The sequence below is a fragment of the Cricetulus griseus genome, chromosome 2 (assembly GCF_003668045.3).
Source record: "Cricetulus griseus strain 17A/GY chromosome 2, alternate assembly CriGri-PICRH-1.0, whole genome shotgun sequence".
NCBI lineage: Eukaryota > Metazoa > Chordata > Mammalia > Rodentia > Cricetidae > Cricetulus > Cricetulus griseus.
The window spans coordinates 133,634,304-133,647,052 of NC_048595.1; the positions used below are offsets into that span (position 1 = coordinate 133,634,304).

The following is a 12,749-nucleotide window of genomic DNA, read 5'->3' on the forward strand; positions in this document are numbered from 1 at the left end:
AAGGTGGTAAGAATTTGAAGCACAGAGTGACATTATAGCCCAATAAAAGAGTGGGTTGCTATGAATGAGTGTATGCCTGCTAGTATTCAGCTTTCTTTCTCACTTTATACTCCAAAATACCCTGTTCACAAAATAATTTTGCCCAAATTGGAGTTATCCCAATTCAATTAACTAAAGACAAGCTCTTTAGACAGACTGTCTAAAAGGAATCCTAAATCCAAATAGTCTGCATTAGATATCCTTTGCAGCCTGTTTCATCTGTGTCAAGTTGATAATTACTACTAACAATTAACAGATTCTACATGGTAGACTCTATAACTTCACTTAGAATACATTTACCAGGCTAGCAGTGAAGGACTTCCAAGGGGTCATCCCCAGAAGACAGCTGATTTACTCCATCACTAAGCTGTTCTTATAAACATCATATGGGCTTAACTGAGAACTCTTACATGAGGCTGTGAAAGGACAGGATGCAAAGCAACAACATCTGAGGTGTTAAACTTAAGTGTTTAGAAAACATCCTTTTGCCCCGGGTTTCAATTGGTGACTTACTAAGATAAGATGTCTTGAGACCAAGAGGATCTAGTAAAGGTTATAAAGAAGGATTATTTTTTCCTAGGCATATCTGTATCCCTCTAAAACTCATGATAAATTGCTTCTCCCATGAAGCTGCCTGCAACAGTGTGTCTCTATTTCTCAATAACCAGTTGGTTCCTGTTTCTTCATAACACTGACAAATTCTTTAGGCAGAAAAACCCACAGCATTCCTTCTCTCTGCAGATCAGAACCGGGATCTCAGCAGCACAGAAACTACATTGTGAAAGTTCTTCTTTTCTCAACATGCTTGACCTGGACCCTTGGCCACATAGTCTTTACACTGTCCTACTGCTGAACCTGCTTCTGGGACTCACAGGTGAGTATGTCCCAGGAACAGAATCAGTTCCCTAACACTGCCTACAGCTGCTAATATAATTCAAGGACTTCAGGCAAACACCAAACTGCCACAGGAGTGAAGTTCAAAATATTGTTTTTTTTTTCTATAGGCAGAGTCATAAATGTTGCTCTGTGAGTTCACCCATTGACAAAAATACCTTGCAGTAGAATCACACTGAAGTCACTGTCATTCTGAGTCACATCAGAGCAATCCAGTCAGTTTCAAAGTAGCTCATGGTCTGGCTTCATGCTCATCACTGTCTGCTGACTTACTGACACACTGAAGCTGACATGTAGGCCAGCGACAGGGCTATGGGTGAAGTGTCTCTGGAAATGCTCAGCCACCATTCCTTCTCTCTTAGGTTCCTCATGTTGTCCTCTGTCCTCCACTTCCCTTCTCATCTGACCTCATTCATATCACTGAGTGGTGATGTTTTGAGAGGCTGTACTCTTATTTGGTCTTACCAATCCCTGTGTTCTGTTGCTAGGGTTGACATGACAGGGTACTACAGGCTGGTGACCAAAACCACAGATATTTATTTCCTTACAGTTCTGGAGGATGGAATCAAGGGCCCATGATGTCCATTGAACTACGTTATTGCATGATGCCTCTCCTGTTATAAATTGCACCTTCCTCATCTGTCTTCATGCATTATCCTACCTCATGCTGTCTGTGTGGTTCTTCTCCATTTCTTTAAGATTCATCTGAATGACCTTAATTGATGTTTATATCTTTAAAGACCCTTTTCCACATCATGAGCTACTAGGGTTATGGCTTTCATGTGTAGAATATAAGCAATTCTTCTTGATCTTCTCTAGGGACCTTTGTTTTCCCTCTTCTCTTGGCAAGCAGGATTATTGACACTATGTATGGTCCTTTCTAAGGATTACCCAAAGGCTTTTTTTTCTTCATTTCCTTCTATGAACATGAGAAAAAAATTGAGGATTTCAGTTCAGGGATTATGACATTTCTGATCATATCCTTTTGATGTTGAATGAAATGAATCATGCTCCGGGGTGCTCTCAGCATTCTGTGACTACTCTGCTTTTGTCAGTTGGATTCCAGTGTGTACTGGTGTGGGTCTCTGAGTTTATCTCACACTGATTTAGTTCAGTGTGTTAGAATTATAGTTCTTATATTTTATCAAAACAAGAAGGTGTTGAACAACGTTTTCCAACAATCTTGTCCCTATACTCCATATTATTCAATTTCTTCTTTTTCTATTCTCCCTGACCCTGTATTGCTGAGTAATGTTACTGTATCCATTTCAAATATTTTAGATTATTTGTAACCTGCTATATTCTCCAAGGATGCTATCCATTTAACTGCTAAGTTATGTACTTCTCTACACCCCAATTCCATTTGGTTTCTTCTTACAGTTTCTCTAAATTTATGTTCATAGGTTCCTTTTCAAACTCTTGACTTTCTTCGGTGCTTTTCATTTCTAAAATGAAAAATAAAATTCATTTATTTTGTTCATATCTCAAATGAATGTTGTATAGTCTTGGTCCAGTATTATAGTACAGTGCAGTAGAGTGCAGTCCTGCCAGATCACCAAAGTGCTCTGACACTATGTTAATTAACTTGTCAAAACAAATTAAAATTAAAACTTCTGACCTCCCAAACATGTAATAAATAGCTTCTGTTGTGTCAAACCACTGGCTTTGTAGTAATATCTTACATCATCCTTAAATGAGTCCACCAGATCCAAGATAAATGATTAATAGGTATTTATTAGGGAAGCACATACACAGATAAAAGTAAATAACCACCACTGTCTTCCTGTTCCAGAAAATTCAGTCCCTGCCATTCTGTTGCTCTCCACAATCCAAGACAGTGCGAACCAGACCCTCCTCTACCTTATAATGGGTCATGTCTGTATCTGAAACCACTCCCAAAGGGTTTGGGCATTGACAAAGTTCACTGGTAAGGAAAGATGCCACTACAATATAATGCTGGGTCTGGAGAAATGTCTCAGTGAGTAAGACCACTTGTTAATCTTCCAAGGGAACAGGGTTGAGTTCTAACAACAACATGGTGACTCACAACCATCTGCAATAACTTCAGTTCCAGGGGATCTGACACCCTGTTCTAGATTCCTTGGACACTCTACATGTGCAGATGTAAATAACCACACACATAAAAATAATCAATTAATGAGATTATTATATTTTAAAAACTAATAACTTGTAACAAGGTTTTATTTTTCTAAATAAGGTGCATGTTATTTTAGTTTGGGAGCTATCTGTGGTATTATCAATCCACCTGATTAAAGCAAAAACCATCATGAACTATGGCCTGGCCCAGAGAACCTTGCAATCAAATGTACATCTCAATAAACATGCAAACCATTTAAATTTACACCTCACTAGTCTAAAAGAGTCATGTCATCACATATAATACAAGAAGTGCCTCATGCCATATGCACAGAAAATGATTACAAATAGATACTAGATAACGAATGAAAATTTTCAAACATAATAGTCACTTCAATCAGAGTCATGACAATTTCTCAGTGTGGGTGTGTTCAGTCTCCTCATATGTGTTAAACCCTTGTGTTAAAATGTCCAAGACAGGGTAACTGTGATCATGTGAATGCTATGCTGTAGTAATAAACAGTATTTGATCACAACTAGAGGAGCCTGTGGGTTTCCATCATCATGAGCACTAACTGATGTTTCCTACAGGAGCAACTGTACGGGAGCTGAAGGTGATTCAGCCTGAGAAATCAGTTTCTGTTGCTGCTGGAGAGCCAGTCACTCTGAACTGCTCTGTGACCTCTCTGCTCCCTGTGGGCCCCGTGAAGTGGTTCAGGGGTACAGGACAGAGTCGGCACCTAATATATAGTTTCACAGGAGAGAAGTTCCCCAGAATCACAAATGTTACAGATCCCACAAAGAGAAACAACCTGGACTTTTCCATCCACATCAGTAATGTCACACCTGGTGACGCTGGCACATTCTTCTGTGTGAAACTCCTCAGAGCAGAAACTGACAAGGAGCTTCAGTCTGGGGGAGGCACAGTGTTGTATGTGCTTGGTGAGTACTGCATTGTCCTCCTCATCCCTCATATCTCCAACAGGTCAAAATGTGTCCAAGATACTGTGAGCAACAAGGGAAAAGCAAGCCTGTAAGTGACCCTCATGCTCATGGGGTAATGATCCAAACAGTAGACCAAGGAAGCTGAGAAGAGAGAACATGCTATTTGCTAGAGTTTCCCCTTCTGGTAAATTGGGGTAAATCCATTCCCTTGTCTGACTGCCCAGCAGTGTTTACCTTTTTCAATCTGTCCTAGCCTAGTGGCTGAAGAAAGTCCCCGAGAGCCAACTTCCTTGTCCATTGACAGAATTAGAACTGACATAATGCTTCCAAAGTGTATTTGCACTACCAAGTCTTCTCTTTCTATCCAACCAACCCTGGCCCGAGTATAAGCCAGGATCCACAGTAGACGTCAACAGAGATATAAGGACACAGGCAAGCAGGAACTCATTACCCAAAATGGTGTCTCCTCCTTTCCAAGAGGAAGAACACATTATGGCAGAAAGTAACAGGGCCAGGTCATAGTTTGTTTTTCTTATTCCCTCTTCATCCACAACACACTGAGAACATTCAGAATGATGTGCCAACATTCCCTGTGAAACCGCTCAACTGGTTTGAATGCTGGGATCAAGCTAGGTCTTTGCCTTAGATCTGTTTGAAAATGATTTGTGTCTGGAACCAACTCTCTCAAGCACTGAAGGTTCTGGACAATGAAGGCATATATTCTGGTGAGTGTGTCCATGTAGATGACCTCCAATCCCCAGCTGAGGCAAATGGACACTCACTTTGAATTTCCAGACAGATACCTGAAGTCTTCTGTGTAGACCTTGATTCTGAGAATTTTACAGCATGAAGGACAGTCAGACTATCCAGCCCAGTCCTGTTGAGATGTGAGGCCTGTTTTCCAGTGTCCTGTCCATGATCACATAGGCAGTTGTTGCTGAGATCTGGCCTGAAACCCACATCTGACTCTAGACCAGCTTCTTGCTATCCCAGCAAGAAACAGAATCTCCACTTAGGAGTCTGATGCATAAGAAAAGCTTAGTCAGAATTTCTCAAACTCAGACAGCATTTCTATTCATCATCAACCCAAGATTTCAAGATGTTCCTCATGCTCAGATACTAATGTTCAGTAGTGATGGGAAAACTACCCCACATGTCAGGCCTACCCACACTCCATATTTGAACAAAGCATTATATTCCAGAAGCTACACATGCACTAATTCAGACCCCAGCTCAGGAATATTTCATTTGCTTCAATTTGTCACTAAACAAGTGGTACCAGAATGAATGATCTCAAAAAGCCACAGTTCTGACCATAAGGCACATGCACTATGGTCAAGCCTTGCTGAGTTTCAGGGTCAATGACTTTATAAAGATATTACCTTTGACTCACCCATGTGCAGTTGTAGCAAGTCTTCCCACAACCACTCACTGGAGTGTGATAGGGAGTGTGGCTTCATCCTTATTTGATAGATGTCACAAATAAAGACATTGAAGTAATGCAATGCCTAGGCAACACCAACCAGCAAGTGGCTCAATAAGATGCAATCTATATCCTTCCAGTGACATTTCATCTGCCATGTCATTTGCCCTAAGGATATCCTTGATGAGAGAGTACATGTAAAGAGGGGAACAAAATAGCAATGTGCTATGTGCCAGATCTCCATTATATCATTTTGTCCCTAATTATGTGCTATAGGATACTGGACACTTCTTCCCTTTAGAGAAGAGCTTGAGGTACATAGAGAATCAGAATCAAGGTTTTTCTAAAGTATCCTGCCTCATAGACTATCATAGCATATATGCAGTACATCCTACATAGCTTATTCTCTAAGCAGCAGCCCAGAATGGAGATTCTTCCTGAGTCCAGTCTTGAAAATGTGGTCTGTTCATTGAAGAAGGAAAAGGGCAGATTTCGCTGGAGTCTGGGGCCCCTGGAACAAGAACTACCTGTCTAGAGCTACCTGGAACAAGGATTGGCCTAGAATTCCTCAAGTCAGGTTCTTACTAAAGAGCCAGAGGCAGTGGTAGGGCTATAGAAGTGGGGACAGTTGCTTTGTTGTGGTAAATAAAACTGAGGGCACAGTGCATGACCGCTAAGACACAGCAAGGAGTGGGCACAGTCTCTGTTTCAGCTTCAGTGTCCTCATCTGTGGCATGGTAATGACCACAGATCCTACATAGGGAATGGCTGGCCCCTGTGTATATCACCTGACACAGCAGTTATCCCAAAAGCAGGCATCATGGTTGTCAAACTTTGGATGACTCACTCTAAATTTGAACCACAGTGTCCCTTCCTGTAAAATGTTTATACCTGTACCCTTTTTTGAGGGTGCTATGACTATCCGCAGAATTGCTTAGAGGCATCATGGGTGAGAAAACCTTGCTTTCTGTGGAGTCCTCAGTTTGCCTTTCTGTGATGATGACAGCCATAATCAATTTTATAGTCACATGTGTTATGGTGATGTCAGTGTCCTTATAGGCTATCTGTAGTGCAGTGATCTCCAGGAGACAGGACTGAGGGTATGTGTCTGCATATGGCCATGCCTATCACAACAATACTCCACCCAGTCCCTGGTACAATTTCTGTCTTTTTGAATTTTATTTATTTGTTCATTTATTTATTTATGTTACTTAAATTTAGTTGTACATTCCAATGAAAATTTTCCCTCTTACCCATTCGGTGGCCACCTCCCTCTGCCTCTCCCACCATAGCATCCCACCATATAGAATTTGCTTCAACAAGCTAGCTCATATACCAGGGATGGATCCTGATCATACTGGCAGGTGCCCCTCAGAAAGATCAAGCTTCACAATTGTCTCTCCACATATGGAGGGCATAGTTCTTTCCCTTGGAGGATCCTCAACTCTTGATCCAGATTTCATGAGTTTCCATGAGCTTGATTCATCTGTCTCTGGGGATTTCTCCATCATAGTCTTGACCTCCATTGCTCAGGTTTGCAATAGCTGTGAAGAAACACCATGACCACAGAAACTCTTATAAAGGAGGGCATTATTTCGGGTGGTTTATAGTTTCATAGGTTTGGTTCATTATCATTCTGGTGGGACATGGCAGTATTCAGGCAGACACAGTGATGGAGAATGAACTCTGAGTCTTTCACATTGATCCATAGGTAACAGAAAGTGAACCGTGTGTCATAATGAACATATCTTCAGCTAAGGAGAACTAAGAGCCCACCCCCACCTTTATATACTACCTCTATCAAGGCTAAACCTACTCGAACAAATGCACACCTCCTAATAATACCATTCCCTATGAGGTTATGGGGGAAATTACATTAACACTATCACTTCCCTAAAACTTATAACATCAGGTGTGCTACAGTTTAGTTTGACTTCAAATATCACATGGTTACAATACTAGTTTGAAGGACATTATAGAAGGATTCACATATGTAGAAATACAAATATGTATGATATTTCAAAATACAGCTGTTACATATAATAACTTCACCAAAAGGCATCTACATAGCACACTTCCTTCCTCATACTTGCCAGTCACATTTATGTTTTCAACCAAGGAGTGATTCTGCAGGCTCATCATGCTCATATTTGTGTCTTTCGTAATTAACAATTAGGAAATGTACTACCTTTAGCTTTCATCTTCAGAGGGTAACAACTGTTTTCAACCTCATGCTAAACCTAACTGAAACCCATTTAAAGATGCATACTAGAGACCTCTCAATTTTAAATTCAGGCTTGGCACAGATGAGACCTACTAACGAGAGAAAGCAAAAGAACTGGGGAAACCAGGAAGGGTTCCAACTTTGTGGCCCTTCTGTGATATCATTTATTTCCTAAGTTGCTATAGATTTCCCTAGAATTCCAAGGTTTCCAGATGAAGGCAGCAGGAACAGATGATAAAATATGCAAAACAAATTGATAATTCTCTCCCTTTACTCAGGTTGAGAATTCTACTTGTCCTTGCTTTTCCTCATTTTCTGGTGGGTATCTTTGCTAAACTGTGGAGACAAAAGAACAAGGGGTACCAAACAGGCATCAGGAAAAACACTGGCAAAAAAAAATACCAATTGAGGAAGATAAACAATTAATGTCTGTGGCTGGGGTAAAGCTATGACCTTGGAGTAGAGCCGTTCCTTAGTGTTGCTGAAGCTATGGTATTGATCCCAATTACTGCAGAAAACAATGACAATTGGCATAATATCTAAGAAGGTTCCTGACAGTGTTATGTCATCAAAGGTGGCATCATAATCACACCCTTGTCTACATGCTTCTTTATAGCAAAACCATCTCCTCCTGTTATCTTGGGCCCAGCAGTCAGATTTTCACTTGAGGAGACAGTGAGCTTCACATGCAAGAGCTTTGGCTTCTCTCCTCGGAACATCATACTGAAGTGGTTCAAAGATGGAAATGAGGTCTCCAATTTTCAAACTACTGTGGACCCCAAAGGAGAAAGCATCTCCTACAGTATCTCTAGCACAGCCCAGGTGGTGCTGGGTGCTGGGGACATACACTCTCAAATTATCTGTGAGGTGTCCCATGTCACCTTGCAAGGAGGCCCTCTCCTTGTGACTGCCAACTTGTCGGATATCATCCGAGGTAAATGATTTTGAATCCCAACTCAAGCTCATGTCTGTGCAGAATGGTTTGGTCCATAGTTCCCATAAAACATTCATGCACACAGTGGGGATCATAGACTGTGATCAGCACATAAAGGAAATTGTATTTATTTTAACAAAAGTAATTATACCTACACACATTATGAACCACACCCCTCATTCTTAATATTTTCATAAATTTTACTGTTGTTATTGCTTTACAAGTACACCTACATGTTGTGCTTATTAATGTCACTTATTATGACACTCATCCTGTACACCTATGTGTTAAGAGTTGCGTTTAGGGCTCTACTCTGCCACAAATACTCATCCTCTCCCCATGATGAATTTACATTAGAGACTGTTCCTCCGAATTTTAGCCTCTCTTCTGGCATCTGATTGTCTAGGTTCTGTCTGTCTCAGCTTCTGCTTGTGCTGTTTCAGTTGCTCCCACAGTGGAGATCAGCCAGCAGCCATCAGTTACATGGAAGCAGATAAATATCACCTGCCAGGTTGAGGAGTTCTACCCTTCGAGTCTTCGGTTGATTTGGTTAGAGAATGGAAATATATCACGGATAGAGGAACCTTCTACACTCACAATAAACAAGGATGGAACCTACAGCTGGACCAGATGGTTCTTGGTGAACATATGTTCTCATGAGGAGGATCTGGAACTCACCTGCCAGGTGGACCATGATGGAGGGCCACCAGTCATTAAAACCCATACTGTGGTTGTCAGTGCACACCAGAGGCAAAAAGGTATTGATACCATGTCTAGTGAGTCTCCATCCAGCTTCTTTGCTGTTTGTAAAATTTGCCCTCTTTTGAATGTCAAACATAACGTTTGTTCCTATTGTATGATAATTTTAATATCTACAAATGAAGTTAAATGTTAAAGTCAGCTTTGATTGCCAACTTCTCTCAGGTCTCATACATCCCTCCATTAATGTGTTGACATTCACGGATAATAAATAAGGGAGACAGAAAGACACCGTCCTACCCTAGCATCCTCTCTCTTGCATATTTTAACTGTTCTTATAACCTCATGTTTATCTTCTTCATTATCATTATCTTCCATGTCTCTATTCCATTTTATACTTTCCATGAATATCTGTGTCCTCACTCAGTGTCATATGCTACCTGCTGAGAGTAATTCCAACAGGACTCCTGAGAACCTGTAGTTTTATTGTGGATTAGGAACCCAACTAATTCTGAGTGGTCAAAACAGGGGCATTATTTCTTCCTGTTTTGTTATAATGAACAAATATCTATGGGTATTTAGACCCTAGCTCCACACTTACTTACATGCAGCTTTGATTTGGATTTGATCTCTTCCTTTCATTACTTACCTAATGAGTCATCAGTTTTATAGACAGGAAATCTAGGGCTGGGGAAGCAGTAGAGATGTTGAGTTCTTGCTCTGAAATCATGTGAGCTAGTCTAATATAATGAAGACAATCTAAGATCCCTGGGGACAAGGTCATCAGAGTTTATAAGGTGAATTTTTCTAGTTAAGTATTTCCCCTTGATTTGTTACTATTGTAGGACTTAGACACAGTTAGATATAGACATCTTCATATGAATCTAACTTATTTACCTATCATGAAACATGAGGAGTGGCCATTAACTCCCTTAACCTTTCAAAAACTCAATTCTTTTTTTTCCCAACATTTTTATTTGAATTAGAAACAGGATTGTTTTACATGACAATCCAATTTCCCTTCTCCCACCCGTCCTCCCCTACCGCCCCCCCCAACTAAAGCCTTATCTGTCACATATCTTTTCTGCTCCCCCTGGATGGTGAGGCCTTCCATAAGGTGTCATCAGAGTCTTTCGTTTCCTTTGGGGAAGGGCCTAGGCCCACCCTCATGTGTCTTGGCTCAGGGAGTATTCCTCTATATGGACTGGGCTCCCAAAGTCCACACATATGCTAGGGATAAATGCTGGGCTTCTACAGGAGGTCCCATAGATTTCTGAGGTTTCCTCACAGAAACCCATGTTCCTTGTGTCTGGATCAGTCCCATGCTGGTATTCCAGCTATCAGACTGGGGAGCAAGAGTTCCCAGATGTTCAGGTCAGCTGAAAACATCATTCTTTGTCATAGAGCCTGTGTTGTGATCTTTATCTTCCAGATAAACAATAGGTCACTCAAATATCCATTGTACCACCATTGAAACAGTAAAGTTTAGAAAATACCAACTCCATTAGCGCATGAACTGTATAGATGACAAAAAATTATACCCACTGATGGCTCTGTCCTTGTGCTCATACACTTGCAAGTGCAGTCCACAGTGGGTGCTCAGGTAAATAATGATATTTACATTCAAATCCAATACCATTATTACAGCCAATGAAATTAACTATAATTTCCAACAATGATTTCAAATGTACTGTATTTTCAACATTACTTCACAGACTTTTTGTGTGTAACAAAATTAATTTCTTCAAAAACTATCACCTTCCACAGTTTGGCCAATAACAAAGAAATTTAGAATTCTTTGTCCATTTTGTCTTAGCTTTCAAACTGATGTTATACAATTTATTAGATGATGTTACTGTCTTTCTTAAATTTAAGTCTATATGTCATTATATAGTGATGTTCTCTCAGTCTTGATGTGGAAATTTTCTCATATCTCATTTCATTTCACCAGTCTATAAGGAAGATTTGCAGTATTTTATTCTCAAAAACAATCTTCTTTCAGTGGTAATATCTATTTTTTCAGGTTCTATTTCATTAATTTTCTACTATTCTCTCTTCATAAGTGTGACAAATATTTGGGGAAATAACTTATGTGTCATCAAATGATAAAAAGAAAAATGGATCCTGTAGGAAGCCAGGCCTTTCCAGAACACTGTGGATATTAACATAGATATGAAACAGCCTGGGTAGATGAGGGAGACATGATACAACAGTGCAGGAACAACAAAAGACTAAGTGACTCCTCAGAGAGCTGGAGTATGGGATGGCCATTGAGAATTCTTTCAGGCTGAAATGGAGGCAAAGGGCAATAAAATTCATATCTCAACTCTGCTGGACCAAGTTGGGTGTTTACATCTTCCTAAGGCCCATCAAGACCATTTTGCTTCTTGTTGGATTTATTGTTTTTGTTTGTTTTTATGTGTTTACAGACAAAGTAAAACTTTCATTTTAAATTCAGGCAAAGAAATGAGTTGTTTAGCTTGCAGTTCCAGGATACAAAGCAAAGTCATTTCAGAAACTCAAACATCACACCCACAATCAAAAGCAGAGAAAATAAAGGCAACTATACTATCTGTTTGCTGGGTGATACACACCTAGCTTTTTTCACTCTTCTTACAATGTATGGGTCCCTGTATCTAATGAATTGGTGCTACCCACACTCATACATTCTGAATTATTCACCTAATGGTCACAAAGCTGTTATGTCAAGTATAGAGGAAGTATATCAGGAGAGCTAAATGTGGTCCAAGATAAGTTGGCTCTGGACCTGCAGCATGTCAACCTCTCCAATTCATTGAATTTTAAAAAGTTAACAATTATTACAAAAGGATCAGTTTGAAGGTTCTGCTTCATGGTTGGGACCAAGTGTTATGTGGTATTGAGAACAATTACTATGCAAATCTCTCTAGAAGTATAAGAAGAGAAACTTGCAAGGCCAATGTTGATCTAGAAATCTCTTTACAATATCATCTGCTTTACAGTATTGAAGTTGGTATAGGGGACATATTCAGATTCCTCAGATCTTGGATGTGTTTGGGAATCCATGAATGGACCTGGTAAAGATCCCTGGAGATAAATTCCTTGTGTCCTCTCTAATGGGTCCTCCTATCACTTGATTTCCAGAACTGAAGACATCCAATACTGCTGAAGTGGTTGTAGCTATGCTTCTTGTACCCAAACTGCTAGTGGTAATTGTTGCCTCTGCCATCTACATGCATAAGAAGAAGAAGGCTTGAATGTAACTAAATAGAAATGGAGGCTGTGTTAGTTGCTATTCTGTCAGTGTGACAACACACTACTATGAAAACAATGTATATGGTCTTACTGGTCCAAAGGCATAGGAAACCATCAAGCCTGAGAGGCATGGAAGACAGATCAGTGATCTAAGTTTTCATATCCTTGGCAGAAAGCATGAAACAGACAGAACAATCTGGAAATATCACAACACATTTTAAAATCAAAGTTCACATTCTCTGACATACTTCCTCTGGCAA

General features: G+C 40.1%; 1 protein-coding gene across 3 annotated transcripts; it reads left to right on the forward strand.

Moving 5' to 3' along the window:
- The first annotated feature begins 840 nt into the window (after positions 1-840).
- LOC100771918 (signal-regulatory protein beta-1) lies at positions 841-12,491 on the forward strand. 3 transcript variants are annotated; one of them, XM_035439980.1, is made up of 5 exons: positions 841-913; positions 3,622-3,972; positions 8,239-8,556; positions 9,000-9,332; positions 12,379-12,491. In XM_035439980.1, exons 1-5 carry the CDS (start codon positions 841-843, stop codon positions 12,489-12,491), a joined length of 1,188 nt encoding a protein of 395 aa, XP_035295871.1. The 3 variants fall into 3 exon arrangements, with proteins under 3 accessions (XP_035295871.1, XP_035295872.1, XP_035295873.1); XM_035439981.1 differs by having other exon boundaries at positions 9,000-9,314; XM_035439982.1 differs by lacking the exons at positions 8,239-8,556; positions 9,000-9,332.
- The last annotated feature ends 258 nt before the right edge of the window (positions 12,492-12,749 follow it).

Excerpts from the sequence above, each read along its gene's own strand:
- LOC100771918 (XM_035439980.1), top strand. The coding sequence starts at position 841 with ATGCTTGACCTGGACCCTTGGCCACATAGTCTTTACACTGTCCTACTG. Across the intron at positions 8,557-8,999 it reads CTTGTCGGATATCATCCGAG|TTGCTCCCACAGTGGAGATC; the intron begins GTAAATGATTTT and ends GTGCTGTTTCAG. Across the intron at positions 9,333-12,378 it reads AGGTATTGATACCATGTCTA|AACTGAAGACATCCAATACT; the intron begins GTGAGTCTCCAT and ends CTTGATTTCCAG.